We start from the raw sequence: 18,615 nt of genomic DNA on the forward strand, positions 1-18,615 counted from the left end.
ATTAATCAATTATCTGACATCCTTTAGCGATATTCACACTGAATACACTGTTTTCACCACCTCTACACCAACACTAACCATAACACTCTCTGACGCGCGTTTCTATAACAAAATTATCGTCTTCAGAGACTGAAGGTAAACGAAAATCTAATGACTTGACTTACCTGTTTCATACTAAATTTTTCCACCAGTACATCGCGAAAATTAATTCCAGCGGGAAAAAATTTCTTGGCGGGAATCTTCACATTCATTCCTTGACTACTAAACTATATAGTGCGTTCAAATGCATCTAACAATTTTTTATTGGATACATTTTTTAACAATTTTATATTATTAATATTTATTTCATGATTGTGACTGGCACCGTATCCATATATCAAATGAGCTATGTGCTCTTTAAACCGGACAATAACTGATCTATTAGTCTGCCCAATATACTTTCCGTTACAATCACCACAGCTAATTTCATAATTTTCCAAATTTGGTACTTTATCCTTAGGATTGCTCAACAATTGTTTTAGTATATTGTTGGATTTATAAACGAATTTAAAACCCACTCTGCTAAATATTCCTTCCAATTCTTTTGTATAAAGAGGATTAAAATATATCAGACGTCTTAGATTTATCGAAGGTCTAAATATTACAGCTTCCCAACTAGAGCTCGTACCAAACATAAATATATAAGTTGCAAGTTTATTAACAATTTCTATTGAATATAATTTGCTAATTTAATGTCTATATATGATTAGAGATATTTGTGGTTGACGGTAGTTTCCTTCACATTAAATATGTAATATCTTTAAAATGTAATATACTTTGAATAACGACTGAGTAAATGTGAACTAAATTATCCCGTAAAAGAGTTGTTTAAAAGTGAATATATATAGTCGCGATGTTTCCAAATATAACACTTAATACGCCTTTCTGCTTTGGTCTTTATGGTAACTTCAAGACATTTTAATGGAACATAGTTGTAATAGCGCCATTAAAATAAATTTATAAGACTTGAGAAAACCGTGAAAGAGTTTGTGTCGGTAATAGTTATGACCTTAAACTGATAAGATATTCACAAGCGAGAAATGAGACTACTTTTTATGCCATGAATATGTAATCAAATTCTATCATCAACTATTCAACTCACGTGAAAAATATAACGATGTTATTTGTGGTTTGAAAATATAGATTGGATTTCAGCACTTTGAACCCCAACCAAAATTGATGAACTGTTCCTTGGGTCCAAATTTTGTGTCCATGTGCTCACTCTGGGCCCGAGGAAAAGTTTACTACTAAAACTTTCTCCAGCGCCCCGAGTGGTCCTATAGCTCGCACACAAAAAAATCATTTTTTGCACTTTTCATTTGAAATAAAATTGTCATTATATTTCTTTGAAGTTACACCTATTTGCATTGTGGAAAAACAAAATTTCGTTTGCTTCTTTATCCTTTGAATTTTTGCTTTTATGTAGAGTATACAAAAATGTACAACGTGTCCTGAACAATATTATATGAGATCAAAAATAATGCTTTTGAGTGAGGTCATATTTACTTCTGCTACGTTTATTTTTTATGAAACATTTAGAAATATGTGTGACCCATTTATACCTTCGCTCTTTCTCAATGGTTTGTAAGATTGGTTTGATATATGACCCATCCAAATTTTGGGTAGTACTCACAACAAATTTTTCCCTGGGCCCTTGAGATTTCAAATAAGGAGTGATCCATAGGACCGCTCGGGGCTATGAGGAATATTCAGTTCCGGACTTATGGGCTTGACCCTGAGGCTCGACTGTTATTAATTAGTGGAACGTTACCTTAAGCTTTGGTAGTCATATGAAGCGTTCAGAATACAAGTCAACCAAGTACACTCCAACTACATTTGAAAATTGAAGTTAAAGCTTCATAACAAAAACATTTGTTAACATTTTTCAAGTATATATTCAATTTAAGGACTTAATTTTCTGTTATAACCCCAAAAAATCCAAAATAGTAGACTTATCAAATGTATTTTGAAGAACTTTAGGTAGATGATGAATCAAATCCAAGTGTTGTTAATAAACTCCATTTCTATGACTGCTTAGAGATCAAATTATAAAAATTGAAAGAGTTTCTTAGTTGAAATAGAAGTTAATTGACATCAAAAACCCATCACTTGCTTCAGTTGCTTTGTTGTCCTTGGTTTGACGAGTTGTCTGATTCCCTCGAAAGCTTCTAAAGTATACTTGATGAATAGATAGTTTATAAGGGTGTATTTTATTTTGGTGAGTCATTAGTCTTCTAGTTGGGTAGCACTGGGTCTTCCTGTCCTACATTCTTTGATGAAATTTTTCAAGAAACCCGAGATTTCACTGAAATATTTATTTCTTTTTTAATTTATAAGGATGCTTACCATATTTGCCTGCAACATCCTATATTCTGTTTGTTTTTGAATTTGCGAATTGTTTTTTAATCTAAAAAAAAATAACTTTTCGTATTTTTTATCCTCAAGCATATTGATGGTCCCGTGTTTCTTGTTTGCTATCGTTTAGGAATAAGTGGACTGGTATCATAAATTTCATGTATATGAATATTCTGGCATGTTCATGCAAGGCATTAAACTGAAACTTCATTCCTTACAAGCATATATGCAGTATTGTTATTAAAATAATGAATACTAGAGTTAAAATTTCTGCAAAAAACAGGGTGAGGTGACCCTCAATTCCCAAAAGACTCAAGCCATCGTCTTCAAACATCCGAATTGCCTACGCAAACCCATCTTCAACCACAAAACTTCTAATTGAGACTTTGTGGAGAGAGGGTCGACATCCGCTGAGGAGCTATCTACCTGGGAGTGAAATTTAGGCCGATCTGAACGATACTCTTAGCACAGTACGGAGGCGAGTCTGTCTCATCAAGGTACTTGGAGTACAGTTTAGACGAACCCACCCCCTCACCTTACTTCATACATACAAAACATAATCGAATATAGAGTAAACGTCTAGAGGACATCACCCAACTATCCTCTTAAGAAACTCCTGACCTGTGAGCAATCCATTCTCAGGTACTGCCAATACAAGTGTAGATTCAGGCCCAATAACACCATTTATCAGTCAATAGAGACATAACCCCCATCGCAAGCCGTCTAGACCTCCGAGCTCGCTATGTGATTCGTACTATCGCATCAAACAACGCCGTTACCCTGTCAAATGATCGACGATAGGGAATAATACAGCCGCAGCTGTACTTATCTGTCCCCCATTTAAATAAAAACCAAACAAAAAACATTAAAAATAATCCCCAAACAGAGAACAGCCGTTTTTATTTATCTAGAGCTCTCTTTTCGTTCTCTTCTGACCAACTGTCCTCCTGTCAGCTAGGACAACACAACCTACGCAACCTTCACAACTCCAGCCCTGCAGAGGAGCAACTACTATATCAGGGCCAACTCTAACAAATCTTTCTCCTAAAAAAAATTTCTTTAAACTACCTAAAAATTATTCAAAGAATTTTTCTATATTAGGAATTATAATGCTATTAAAAGTATTGATCGTACTTGATATATAATATTATATTTGAATTTTATAAATTAACAAATTGTAGTTGAATATATTATTAGTTTCACGCCAAACATAATCCTGCGTAATTTTTGTGTCTTGAGCGTCTCTGACACCGCGATGCTGGCGGTCCAATTTCGTACATTGGCATACCAATAATATTTCCACCAGGACCGTAATTACAAACAAGTAGGTAATGATTCCAGCCTTTTCTATAATAAGTCATTCCACATCCGATTTCTTTCGTATTTGCCCACACCATTTGTGTGTAGTGACCTGCCGAACTTCTAAAAAACGTCATAATTTTTAACTACATTCTTAGAAGCATGGAAGAAGTATTTGGTTCATTAAATGATAATTTATTTATGTAGTTGTGTGTTCTACTATCAAGCTTTTAAGAAGTTTATAGACACAATTTTGGTAATAAGAATAGACAATTGATAGAATTTGTATTAATCATATAAAGATATGGAAAGATACAAGAAATAAGAAATTAGAGGTAATGCTACTTAAAGTACGCAGGCTCTGTCCATATTCTCTCAGAATTTAAGACAATACGGAACTCCAGAACACAGCTTCTTCTATTTCTATACATAGTCAGAATGCTCATTTATACAGCTTGAGACAATTAATATAAAAACTGTCTCAAATATACAGGGTGGCCCTAATAAGTACAGACAAAAAGCAGAGACGTATGAGGGAGCTCAAAATATGAGGATTGGGTGCAATTTACCACTATAATAAGTTTATCTCTGAGTAGTTACAGGGACTCAAAGTAGTGCCCGAAACTTGGAAAAAAATCAATATTTCTTTGCAGCCTTTTAACTTGAAAATAAAAAACAAAATTAGTTCACTGTATGAGACTATTGAGTTAATTGAGTGATGCTAAGTAGAAGACGATCTAACTATTCTGTTGACTTAACCTTAAAATTACACAAAAGTTTTTATCTACCAGTTGATTTGAAGATGAAAATGTTGATTCTAAGGATAACTTTATTACAAATATTTTTTTATTGCAATAATTTTTATTGGATCATTTTCGAAATAAAGTCGAATAACAAGACATGTTTTCAGAAATATTATACGAAAAATCAAAGGATAATTATGATTTACAATTAAATTCATCTAGTAATTAAATTGCTATGATTGTTTTTTTTTCTATATTAATGGACAATTCTCATTTAGCGAAAATGTGTATATTATTGGTGTTAATTTTCTGTGAAGTAAACTGTGGAAGAAACGCAGAATATTGGCATTTTAAAGAACCTCTCACATTGACACTGAAATGTTTAGTGTTTTGGAGAATTTATAAATGGGTTATGGAAACTTTAAAGGTTAGAGGATATTCCTAATTAACCCCATAATAGTTGGACCTCCTACACAATCCCCTCAAGGTCTTATATAGTATACCAAAATTGGTATTTTTAAGTGAAATTGCAACGAAGAAATTGATTTTTATCGCAGTTGTGAACCTGTAACTCGTCAGGGATGCAGTTTTATAATAATTATGTCAAGATTTTTATATTCGAATTCTGACTTTGGAGAAAAACAGTAGAAGTTGTGCTCTGGAATTCGTAGTTTATAACACTATGACAGAATGTGGATAAAGGCTTCGTACTTTAAATAGCATAATCTGCACATTACGTCCTCTTCTAAACCTGGCGTCTTCAGGTATCCACTGAGGTGGTTGTTTATTGTTAATCAGTTTGTTATCAATGTTTGACGTAAGCCCAATAATGTGAATTTAAAACATATAATCAATAAAGCGACTATACGAAAGTGGATAATTGAAAGTGAAAGGATCATCGAAAAGCAAAGAACTGTTCAGAAAAATCATAGTGCATGAGAATCGACGCAATTAACTATTAAATTGAGGAGAGGATTGTAGTATAGTCGATTGATTAGACGTATACAAATAGGATATCACTCTGGTGATCTGGAAAGGCGTACCGACGAAACTTTAACGGCAATTGCTTGAAATTTTGTGGACGACTTTTTAGATGAGGCAGTAAACTGATTAGTAGGTCATCATCAACAACAAACAGAAGTGGTAATTGGTTACCACAAGCATAGTTCCCAAAACTATTTGCGGAATAGTCACGAACACATGCCTTCTGATAGAAAATCTAATATTGGGTGAAATCATAGTCATACCCTTTCACGGCCCTTAAGCGTACTCTAAACTCGTATAGTAAAACCCATGACTCTCAATTACTTAACTTGATTCGAATGACATAACATCGTAATCAGCGACGTAAGATGTTATCATGTTATAGACGCCATTTTCATAGTAAATAATTGAAAAATTAAGTTGAAAATTTTTATGTGAAATCACTGTTTTCGAAACTCAAAATGAAAAATAAAAAAAATTTGCTCTGATACCTTTCAATTCTGTTTATACAAAAGAATTGGAAGGAATATTTGGTAGAGTGGATTTTAAAGTGGTTTATAAATCCAAAAATACGTTAAAAAATTGTTGGGCAACCCTAAGGATACAATACCAATTTTGGAAAAGAGTGGATATGAAATTAGCTGCGGTGATTGCGACGGAAGGTATATTGGGCAGTTATTGTTCGGTTTAAAGAGCACATAGTTTCTTGCCAGTCATAATCACGACATAAATATTAATAAATTGTTGGATGCATTTGAGAATTCTTTGCATTCTTACTAAGAGTAAGAGTAGGTTAAATAGGGACAAAGGGCCAATTCCTTAGAGCCCACTCTATAGTTTAATAGTCAAGGAATAAATGTGAAGATTCCCGCCAAGGAAGTTTTTGTGCCAGACAGTGTAGTAATTGTGAGTGTTGGCGTAGAGGTAGTGTAAACAGTGTGTTCAGTGATAATTGAAGGAATAGTAATCTTGCATAAACGTGCACAGACTTCACCAAAGCATTTGCAGCACTTGTCATATCATTTTCTTTGCTATGTCCTGTGTCTAATGTTTATCTCTCCGCTTCGTTTCTTATATGATGTTCTCCATTTTAATGATGATTCTAATTTCTATTATATTCATCTTTTTTATATTAGTCGGTTGTTGTTTTGGGACCATATGCCACTATGGGTATAACGAATGTCTTACAAATTACGACTTCTATTTTCTTAGACATTTCTTTGTTTTCTATGAATGATTTTTATCCCTTTCAATAATTTTCTTACGTTTGTTGTGCAGTGCAGTGATTATCTTCAATAGTAAACGGTTACAACACCAAAAACAGATAATTCAAATCCTCAACACTTTCATTCTTGATGTAAGGCTACCATATTATAAAATAAAGGTCCTTAAATCAGAGTGTAAACCGCAAATGTCTCTGGTTATAATTATTTCCTTTTTCATAATTGATTCTCTTCAAAAAATTGTTGCTTCAATTTCTTTTTATCAGTTTTTCTACTGTTGAATAAGTTAAGGAATAGAATGTTCGAGATAGAGTTTCGTGATAAAAGATTTATTGTGTATGAAACATATGATGTAACTTGACGGGTTTGTAGAGTGCTACATCGTCTCCAATATGAGATACAAATGCAAATCTGTGAGCGAATTTTTTTCCACCCGATAGAATACATTTCAGAAAATATTTTATATAACGTGAATAATGAATTATTTTTCATATAAATGGAATTTTGTAATAGTAATTGGTTATAATCTTCTTTGAAAATGAATTTTGTTGTATATTTTCTGTTATATTTGTATGTGGTTGTGAATATCATAATTTAAATTCATATGAGGAGAATTTAGAGTAGATTAAAATCACCGATGTCGAATTTCAAAAGATAATTTAACATAAATATCATGATTCGTCTATTTATTAGTACTAACAGCATTTGATGAAAGCTAACAAACATATCAATTCTATCATATTTCCGCTTTATTACGAATAAAAAATATCATGTACAAATAATTTAATTATACTATTTAACTTGATATTTTGCATATCAAATTGGGTAAATTCCTGGTTTTTGGTCATTCATTGGAGCTTTCAATACACACAACTGTGAAAAATTACTTTAATTAGATGAAATATTCTGTAATTTTCATGCATATCCTATGATAATTTGGATGAACGGAATTTGATAATTTCCATATATGTACTTTATTTTTTTGAACTCTTCATTATACCAATCAATTTGATGAGTTATATTAAGTATGGTCTGAAACTCTCCTATTTTTGTTTAAAGTTTCACGAAACCACTGACCATTGACAATATTGGCAAACTTTCTAATAATTTGCATTTATTCTACTATATAAAAATAAGTCGGTATATAAGACGCTATAACTCCAGAACGCACGAACCGGTTTTGCATTCGTTGGATAGGTCTCAGGCTCCGTGAGGTTTATAGCAAAGAAAATTCACGAAAAATTTCAACAGAAAAGCGGGAAAATCTTTTTTCACATACAGAGCCATCTCTGATACATAGCATGAACTACAAACCAATAAGTCGATCAAGATGTGAGATAGCTTTGGCGTTAGCATCACATTCTGCGCTTAAGTTGCCACTCAATTTAAACATAATTGATACTACAACATGCAATATTTCCCGATCCAGTGCAATGGGAAAATTGTAATGGCACATAAGAAATCACTTGAAGCACTTAACTTCACACTGAAGGATCTTCGGCGAAATAACAACATCTTTGGCGGCTTGATGATATTGTTGGTAGCCAATTTCAGGCAGATGTTGCCAGTAATTTCCCGTAGAACGCCTGCAGATGAATTGAATGCTTGCCTGAAGTCATCACCTTTATGGAATAACGTAAAAACATTATCGCTAACCACTAATATGAGAGTTCAACTTCAAAATGATTAAAGTGATGCACAATTTTCCAAACAATTGTTAGCTGTTGGAAATGGAAAGTCCCAGTTGATGCAACATCTGGGTTAATTACTCTTACCAACGACTTTTGCCGATTTGTAGACTCTCAATTAGCTCTTATTGAAAATGTTTTCCCAAACATTAGTGAGATTTATCAGAATTATGCTTGGTTAAGTCAACGAGCAATTCTTGCCGCAAAGAATAATGAGGTACACGCACTGAATTTCATCAATCAATCCAAAAATTGCTGGCGATTTGGTGACATACAAATCCGTTGATTCCATAACAAATCCCGATGATGTAGTAAATTATCCAACTGAGTGTTTGAACTCTCTGGAGTTACCAGGATTTCCACCACATAACTTGCAACTCAAAGTTGGTACAGTTATTGTGATATTGCGTTATTTGAATCCACTGCAACGGTACTCGACTTTCGGTAAAAAGACTTATGCCGAATTTGATTGAGGCAAGTACGCAGGTGAAAATGTATGTATTCCTCGAATGATTCCGACTGATCTTCCGTTTGAATTCAAACAATTGCAATTTCCAGTTCGTCTTGCGTGCGCAATGACAATTAACAAGTCGCAAGACAAATCGCTTAGTGTTTGCGGGATAAATTTAGAAAATCATTGTTTTTCACATGGGCAGTTATACGTTGCGTGTTCACAAGTTGGGAAACCATCCGCTTTTTTTGTGTTAACGTCAGACCAAAAAACAAAAAATGTGGTTTACCAAAGAGCACTTCAATGAAACCGATAATTTGCGGACACGTATAACGCTTCGATTCAGTATTTACTTCGGATTCACTTTCATTTACTTCGAGAAGTTCAACTATATAACACTTCATTTTTGTGATCGAAATGAATTCATTACTGTTGTGAAATGAAATAAAATTTTTCCTTTTCAAATATAAAACAAAACAAAAATTTCTTTATCTTTTAATCACCAAACGAATTGTTACATAAAACGAAGCTATCTGGTGGCGAAACGGAGTTCGCCGGGTTTGCTAGTTCTTAATAAATGTATTGAACTTCAGTGTTTTATTCACTGTTTTGTGACAAATTCTTATTTGAAGTACTAAACTGAGAAGTGTTTCAAAGTAAAAGTACTTGTGGATCGAGCGCGATCTTCTCATACAAATATTTTGTTTATGATATGAGTCGAGCTAAGATATGATGTAAAATGTTCGTATAGAAACGTACTTAACTTCAGTTGAAGAACTGATTTTTAAACAACGACTAAGCGGTTATAAACTTGATATTTCATTTATTGAACTTTCGATTATATATTTTTGATATTTGCCCTGCTTTAAATATTATTATAAATTCAAAGTGAGCTAATAATAGGGATTGATTTGTCATTTCTCCTCATAATATCCAATTAATTAAAAATTCTTTCCACTTGTGATCCTAGGAATAAAAGACAGAATTTCGTAGGAAGATGTATTGATTTTTGAGAAAACAAAATAGCAAATTTCAATAATTTGAAGTATCCCGTTAATGTTTATCTTTGATGTTATTAAATTTTCTCCTGTCTACATTGATCTATTCAGACCACCTTCTTGTTTTTTTTTAGATATTACTTTACCTCTATTGATTATTTCACTCGATGTATCGATGTTTATCCTTCACAAAAACATCTACTTCACATCACCGGGATTAATGCTGTTTATATCTAAATTTTGTATATTTTCCCACTTTTATGTTGATTGGAGATAAAAATTGCATGAAATTATAGTGATGGTTTTCTTAGATATAAATTTTCACCCGCCCACTATTTAGATATTAATCTGCCAGAAACTATTGTTTTTGTATATTGGAGTCCACCTAATTTATTTTGTTACTGTTTTCTCTTAAACGTTAGGTTTTTAAAAGTACCTTAATCAATTTTTTCATTTTATTCTTGTGTCAAAAATCATTGATCACATATATAAATTATCAGAATATCTTTTTTCTTTTTGACGCTTAACTTATCTAATTTTTGACCTTATCGAACTTTCTTCAAACACTTTTTGAGAAATATCTCTGTCATATACCAACGGGATTGAATCAGTTTCTTTTTCGTTCCAGTTGATAGTTACTCCAGTTTCTTGTGCCATTCTTTTGCAAAATTTTCATCTATGTATACAATTTCCCGAATTTCCGTAATATGCACACTCACTTGCCCAGTGTAGTTGCATACATATGGATTCTTTTTGCTTTATGAATTCGGATTGCAAAAATATAAAATGTTGTAGTTAGTTTTCCTCACCTATGTATGTAATGAACAACTATTACTGCGAATTGTCAGTAGAATATACCGACAATCTCTCATACCGCAATTTATCAATAGAACATATGGCTCAGCAACTGGCTACCGTCTGAAGTAATAACCATTTTCACCATTATTATCACCGCTCATTGATAAATTAATAACTTAATATTAGTTCATTGAGTTCATTAAGGTTTTCCTCAAATCATATTGTGGAACTTCATTTACATTTTATGGTTATAGATTTTTAGAGTCCGACACGCTTCAGTTCAAATTAAAATACGTTCTGCTTGAAACCATTTGATCGAACGTTTCCATCAAAACTTCTCATGAGAAATGGTTAATGGGGAAACTCTTCGATTGCACGGTGAGTTACTGCCTTCAAACCTTGGAAGTAGGAATCTCATCCATCAAAGAATCTTGTTTACGTACGCCTTCAGACGTCAAACCTTTTTGGAAGCATTTAGTAGGGTTTCTACATCCTGCGAGGACCGAGATATTCAGCTCTCAAGCTCATGTTGACGGAAAAGATCGACGGAGGGAGAGGACTAGGACGTAAACAAAATTCCTGGTTACAAAATATAAAAGACTAGTGTGGCATTCAGGGTGCGACAACTAGTGCACCTTCAGATAATAGATTAAATGTTTTGGACAAGTGAACACGCTGCAAACTATATGGTACTTGAAGAAGAAGAGTTCCTACAACGTAAAAGTATTTCTAGATTTGTTACTGCTCCTGGATCAACATTCTACCGACTAAACCCTATTTTACAAACGACTCTGTCTTCGTTAATTATGTATATTTATCCTCCTCCTAGGCTCCTAGGTGATATGCTGAGCTCCAGCTCTCATTCCTTTTTTTGCGGTCCGTCTGATTTCAGTGTATTCTGTTTAAAGTTTTGCGTCCATTTTACGCATCTGTTGTTCTAACCCATCCCGCCACATCATGAAATCCTAGTTATTCTTCAATATCCTGACTTTTCATTCTATCTCTGAGGCTCCCTTCCTCTATTGTTCTTAGCGTTTCCATTTCAGTTGTCTCATCCATTTTTTTGTTGTTGATGTGAGAGATAATGCTTAAAAGCTCAGAAGTGAATATATAGATATGTAAAAGTTTTGAGTTATAATTTTTTGAGTGTTGTTAGAGATAGCTTGGCAAGTGAATTAGCAGTTCCATTACTATTGATTCTCGCGAGACAATATATGAGAGACGAGAAAAGAGAATTCCGAAGATGTCGAGTATGCTTTGCCTATTAGGTGAAGATAATTCCAATCAATCAAACAAATAGAAAAATTTTATATAATAATATGTTCATGACAGCAAATATGTTTCAAGGATTGAAGGTTATTTGTTGTAGAGACTGTCCACCATTTTTAATACCATTTGCCACTAACTTCAACTGTTACCAGTACCATCAGTTACATGTATAACCTTCAAGTTCATTGTTAGAGATAACTACATAATTCCATTACAAACTACTCCTGGTATTATTGTTGTTTCCTTCAATGTTACCTTTTTCAATATACGATTTCAATTTTTTTACCGTTTTCCTCAGCTATGATGTATTTACCAATCAAGCTGATTCCAATTTCCTGTAACTTAATTTGACGTGTCCATTCCTTATTGTGAATTGATATTTTTGTTGGTACTTTTCTCGTTTTATTGATTGAGATCGTAATTTATTGTCTGATATTGACATGAATATACTAGATTTGGTGTTGAAGTTGTTTGTTGGCTTTATGGTAGAAGAACTACACAAAGAAGTTTATAGTCAAAGGAACTCACTATCTAATCGATAGTTATGGGAATGAAATGGATTAGAAACATATGAGAATGTACGGAAAAGAAATTCCATACAATATGTTTGTTATTGTTGGGCGCCACTGAATGGAAATATGGACAAACTGCATGATGTCCTGAAGGTTCTTAATGCAACGATAGTGTAGTAGATTAATAGGAAATTTTTATTATTCGCAATTATCTGATATTTAAGAGGAAACATAAAACTATGAATTGTACAGTGAAGTAAAAACATTTGTTTCTCATATTTTTATAACTTTATATAAAGTTTTTCTTAGAACTTTTGAGGAGAATCGATATACAAATGATTATACTTACGGAGCGAAATAATTAACACCCGCAGGGTTGAAATATGCTACTTCATCATACCAATCTTTAACCATACCTGCTATAACCGCTTTGACATCTACACTACTAGCTGTGGTATATAAAATTGCCACATTTTGTCCAACATATTTATAATTTTCTGGAAATTAAAAATTAGTAGCAATCTAATAATCATTTGGTGGTTTATCGATATAATTCTTCTTCTAAAAATGCAAGGGTTGTATCCATATATTGATTGACAACTTCGAGAAGCACATCACAAAATATTCGAACCCTGAATCAAATAAATACGATCATCAATTTTAAATGGAATCTCTTTGCATATTTGAGAGATGTAGATTTGTTAATCATCTTTGTTTTGTGACCCTTCTCCTTACCAGTTAGTTCATGATGAATCATTCTATTCAGTGCCCAATTATTCTATGAAATAACAAACTCAACTATGAAATACCTAGAGATAGAGCTGAAGTGTCAAATAATTTTAGAGTTAACTATTTAATCCTTGATATCAATGAGATATAATATAAGAATAATTTATATTCTACATTAGGAATACTTATAGCGTAAAGAACGTGAAGAAACTTCCCTAAAATTGTATAAAGTGAGCTACGGTCTGCTGTCTACGAATCTACGAGCCTCTTTTGGATTTAAGAATAGTGAATTTTAGAACCATAGTCTTTGTGGATGGATAGCTTTGCACTCACAGAATATATGCCCGTATAAGAGCTGTCTGTAGTTTTCTCAATATCTTTCAGGTAGTGATTCACCAGTGATTATAACTTTACAGCTATTGTTCACTTAGTGGAAGAACTTTTTGAGTCCATTTAGTAAAGTGATGAAGAAATCTCTTCCATTGTTTCAAACTTTCTCTTTTTCTTCCACTATTTCATGATCATGCTTAATGACTTTTTGGAAAACCTGTCTTGAGTCTTGAGTGCTTCGTATAGAAAATGGAGGGATCTGAATTCAATGGCATAGTGAACTTGCTGATCTGGAATCAGACCCCAAGTTTTCGGCTTTCTTTTTTGCTTCCACTATTTCATGATCCCGACTCAATGACCTTTTGGAAAATCTATAACAGGTTGTGGTTATTTATATCAAAGAAGTTGACAAGCCCGGTTATCAGCTTGCTCATTGCCGTGTAGTCTGGTGTGTCCACTAATTAGATCGTGAGTGCTTCGCAAGGAAAATGGAGGGCTCTGAATTCATTAGTATAGTGAACTTGCTGATCTGGAATCACAACTCATGTTTTCTGCTTTCTCTTTTTCTTCCACTATTTCATGATCATGCTTAATGACTTGTTGGAAAACCTATAACAGGTTGTGGTTATATCAAAGGAGTTGACCAGCCCGGTGATCAACTTGCTCATTGCCGTGTACTCTGGTGGGTCCACTAATTAAGTCTTGAGTGCTTCGTATGGAATATGGAGGGATCTGAATTCAATGACATAGTGAACTTGCTGATCTGGAATCAGACCCCAAGTTTTCGGCTTTCTTTTTTGCTTCCACTATTTCATGATCCCGACTCAATTACCTTTTGGAAAATCTATAACAGGTTGTGGTTATTTATATCAAAGAAGTTGACAAGCCCGGTTATCAGCTTGCTCATTGCCGTGTAGTCTGGTGTCTCCACTATTCAGATCGTGAGTGCTTCGCATGGAAAATGGAGGGCTCTGAACTTATTGTCTATTTTACATCTTCGAACCAGTGCTTGGTACCAATAAGCTTGGTAGTAAAGCTATTTCTACATTTGCTCATTGCACTTATCTTGTTATCATAATTTAATTTTCAAATAAACAATTTGGAAAGCATTGGTTCCGTAGCCATATAATTGAGTACTTAACACTTTTTAAAAATGGATTAATGCGCAGTCGGTCATTGTGTCTAATGTTATGTTCCTTGCATGCTGATACTGATGCATAACTTCCGATAGAATCTTTGAAAGAGGACAAGTATAGGGTGACTTATTAGGCTGTTGTGGGACATAATCATGATACACCTGTTATTGCCTTGTGTTGTTTATCTAAGGATGTTTCCCTAATTTTGGTTTTATTCCCTTGATCACCATAATAGATCGTACAATGGGTTTCAATATTTGATTCAACATTTCAACAGTTGATCATTTTGGGACGTAGTACGCTTGCTTCACCAACTAATCTACAACAGTTATATACTTCAGTAGAATTTATGAGTAAGATTTTGATTCGAGGAAATGTGATGAAGTAATTTTCTGTCTAAACTGAAACAGCATCAAATAATGGAAATTAAAACAAACAGCTGGTTTTTTATCTCAACCTTAAACATGTGAAATGAACATACATCCATTTCGAAAAAAGATGCAATATCGAATAGAAGTTTCTGGAAAAAAGTTCTCATAGATCACGATTTGAGTTTGAAATAACTACCGAAAGCTGATAGGTGATCTATATGAACTAGGGTTATAGTTTCCGAAAAGTCCTAATGATACATATCAAGGTATAGAGAATTTTGAATGTGCTGATTCCAAAATGCGCAGAATACAAAAATGATTGAACTTACTTATTCTTCTACAATGGTCATGAGCGAATGTACAAGCGTTTGCCCAACATTGTGCTACGTGCTCTAATTCTGTATTATAAGTCTACAATAGAGAAAAAAGTGAGAAATCGATTAAGTTTATTAGAATATACATCAAACTCACCACAGCGTTCATATTAGCAGCTGAAGGTTGCTTCTTCCTCTTTTCATTTCCGGTCGCGACTTTGCTTCTATAAAAATTGTGAAGATTCGTGATATTGTTCCGATCAATGGGGATTGTTTTAACATTGTAACCACAAGCTGATCCTGGACCGCAATTCTATAAATATCCATTATATGAAATATATGTATAAAGAAACGTTAATTCATTATTGGAATTTTAAAAAACAGGTGCTACCTTTGAAGTGTAGGGTTACGATCAATGATAACACTGTAGGTGTGAAACTCATCCCAATCGGGAATAAAGGGTACACAGTAAATAACAATTTCAGGTCAATTTCAATACGTATAAACTTATTAGATACAAATAATAAATATGTTTGATATTTCATCTTAGTACTTCCCTGGGATGGAATTAATTGATTTGAAAAAAATTTTATTGGGAAATATACAGGATGTGGTGTATTGTGCTAAATTTTGAAACTCAGTGAGCTGGCTCACGAAAAGCTGCTCTAGATCCACGGACATATTGGAAAACCAAGAGGCTTGGCTGCAGACCAATTAAAACCTTCGTATGTAAGACAAATATCTCAGTTTGAAAAACGGAAATGCTGCAGCTAAGTAGGGTAAGTCAAGATTCTGTTAGGTCTAATCACAGAGCTTATGGAAACTGCTCATCATAGATGAAATATAATTCGTCTTCTTTTAATAGAACATTAGGGAATACATTCTGGTATTTCGAATTCATAACACCTCTGACTTATAACACTCTTTTTAAATAACTATTGTATAAAACGCTGACTAATTTAACATGCACAATTTTTTGGAGTACACCCAACCATCGACCAATTGTGAATGACTTGCTCCATTTATATTTCCTTAGAAATTCCAACCGTTAATTGAAAAAACACATTTGTAAAATTGGAAATATAGATATTGAAAAAATATTGTGACGGGTAAACAGCCGAACGCTATTTGCAGGTGGAGTAGTTAAATGTAGTGGAAACTATAGTGTGACGAGTACATGCCATCTAATAGCGACGGTCATAATTAAAAACAATAGGAACTATAAAATATGGCGAGTTTCTTATTGGGTACTCTTGATCAATGTTTTAGATATATCCGAAGAAGAAATTAACTCTAAATGGTGAAAAGTTTCTAGGCAATTTCTGTTTATTAGTCACTTTAAAAAGCTTATATCCTAGAAGCATTCATTGAGAGTTTATGGTTAGGTAGACAACAGACTCATGTCCAAAAAATGGAGCATATGAACCACTAGGTGACTTATATAGGACGATATAAGAGCATACAATAATAAGATTCAGCTCTATGCCGTCACTTGTAAGCTGTCCAACTGTGTGCTGGTGAGAATTCTGTTCTTTCTATAGTTGTGAGAGACAGACGCTCCGGTTGAACGTTTCGGAGTCGATGCGGAGATTCAAAGCAGCTGTTGCGAGCACTCCGGTCATGTCAGACCTCGAGGAGAATGAAAACATTAGTGAAAGTGAAAGAAATCTCCAAGAAAATGAACAAGAAGGTGTTTGTTTCATTTGTGATTTGCCAGGTGATCTGATTGCTAACCGGATAAAATGTTAATACCGTACAGTATCAGATGGCCATGAAGTACTACACACTTAAAATGGTAGCGTCTTTCTCATGAGCCCAAAAGATATGGTCTACATTAAAATGTACGGCATCATTTTTTCCTAATTAATTTATCTTGATACTATTTAAAACAAGGGGAAAATGTAGAAAACTGCTATATTTCATTAATCTATGAATATTTCACAATAATTAAAAAATTTCAATTTTTTTAGAACAATTGTATTTTACAATATCATGTAAAAAAGTTGCCGTACAGAGTCATATGATTTTACAGCTCTTTAAATCAAGTAAACCACGAAATTAAGATAATTATTAATATAAATTCAAATGAACAATAATTTTTAGACGGCATTATTTTTAATAGTACTTTTGTGTGCTATATAATGTTTTGGAACTGAAGTCGTACTTTTTCAAATCACCGAAAGAGAGGGGGTTGGAACCCGCGTTTTTTTCCCCTTGTCGCATAATTTTTGTACGGCGTTGCGAAATAATGGATTAGAAGCACCTTTGTGCGCGCTTTCTTATCATTTTTAATGGATCTATCGATGGTAAAAATGCCGTATAAAAATATATGACCAAAATGTACTCAATCTAACTGCACTTTTGAATTCTCACAAGCATTCAGTTGGACAGCTTACATGACATGGGCCTGTAGTCTATTGGTCTATAGAAACCCTTTGTGTGTTTAAATCATTTTCTTCTGATACATTTTTGAAGTGTTCTTCTTATGCCCTGCTGTCTGCCTATTCAGTGACTTTTTTCTTATTTTGATGTTGAATATACTGATGATTTTTTGTGTGTTTCCAGTTCTTCCATTATTTCAGTTATCCACATTTCTTCCTTGCTTTTGTGCAACCTTGCTTCTCGTTCTTAGTTTTCTAAATTTTTTAAAATCTTACATTTTTTTGTCTCCTGCTCTTCCGATTTTCATTTCACTTATATCTATTTCGCAGCATTCACGAAACCATTGAAGTTGAGGTCAAAATATTTGTTAATATTTCAATAAGTGCGTCAGTGATATGATGTAATCTTGGGGGCAATTGCTTAAATTGTGATTATTTTTTTCAACTAACTTCCATTATAATGTTACATAATTCTAACTCACCAATTGTTTGCGATCACATGCTGTATTCGATATACCGTCACAAGATAATTGACAGTAGTCAATATTTTCCGCAGCTGATAACTGTAATACGGTTAAACATAACAATGAGAGTTTGAAAAAAGCCAGCGTCATTTTCACCTTCAACTTGATAAATATTAGAATAACAACAGATAAGTCTATTTATGTGTACAGTTTTAATTCGTTATCGTGAAAACTCATAATGGAAAACGAATGTTCAATATTCAAACAAACATTAAACTCACTTCATTGGAATTCAACCCGAGTGAAATCATAGTATATATACATGGTGTAAAGAAAATACATAAGGTAGTTGTCCATCTGAAGATAAAGAGGAAGAGAATAGGAGAGAAGTACCAGCTCCTACTTCTAGAAATCTCTCTATTCTCCAGATTTGAAAAATAGATTTGGTATTGAATATGTAAGGGATGCAAAACATCTATAAAACTAAAATTCTAATCACTATTTTAACCAGTTCGAAATGATATTTTTGAT

General features: G+C 33.3%; 1 protein-coding gene across 1 annotated transcript; it reads right to left on the bottom strand.

Moving 5' to 3' along the window:
* Nucleotides 1-3,521: 3,521 nt before the first annotated feature.
* LOC130446744 (venom allergen 5.02-like) lies at nucleotides 3,522-18,357 on the bottom strand. Its single transcript, XM_056783157.1, has 5 exons — nucleotides 18,103-18,357; nucleotides 15,397-15,552; nucleotides 15,255-15,336; nucleotides 12,709-12,856; nucleotides 3,522-3,816 (listed from the first exon to the last, which is right to left on the bottom strand). Exons 1-5 carry the CDS (start codon nucleotides 18,232-18,234, stop codon nucleotides 3,594-3,596), a joined length of 741 nt encoding a protein of 246 aa, XP_056639135.1. The 5' UTR covers nucleotides 18,235-18,357; the 3' UTR covers nucleotides 3,522-3,593.
* Between the last annotated feature and the right edge of the window lie 258 nt (nucleotides 18,358-18,615).

Source organism: Diorhabda sublineata, chromosome 7 (genome assembly GCF_026230105.1).
Source record: "Diorhabda sublineata isolate icDioSubl1.1 chromosome 7, icDioSubl1.1, whole genome shotgun sequence".
Taxonomy (NCBI): Eukaryota; Metazoa; Arthropoda; class Insecta; order Coleoptera; family Chrysomelidae; genus Diorhabda; species Diorhabda sublineata.

Coding starts and splice junctions, on each gene's coding strand:
- LOC130446744 (XM_056783157.1), bottom strand. CDS start 18,234: ATGACGCTGGCTTTTTTCAAACTCTCATTGTTATGTTTAACCGTATTA. Junction 15,553..18,102: donor CATGTGATCGCAAACAATTG/GTGAGTTAGAAT, acceptor GGATATTTATAG/AATTGCGGTCCAGGATCAGC. Junction 15,337..15,396: donor CTGCTAATATGAACGCTGTG/GTGAGTTTGATG, acceptor TCTCTATTGTAG/ACTTATAATACAGAATTAGA.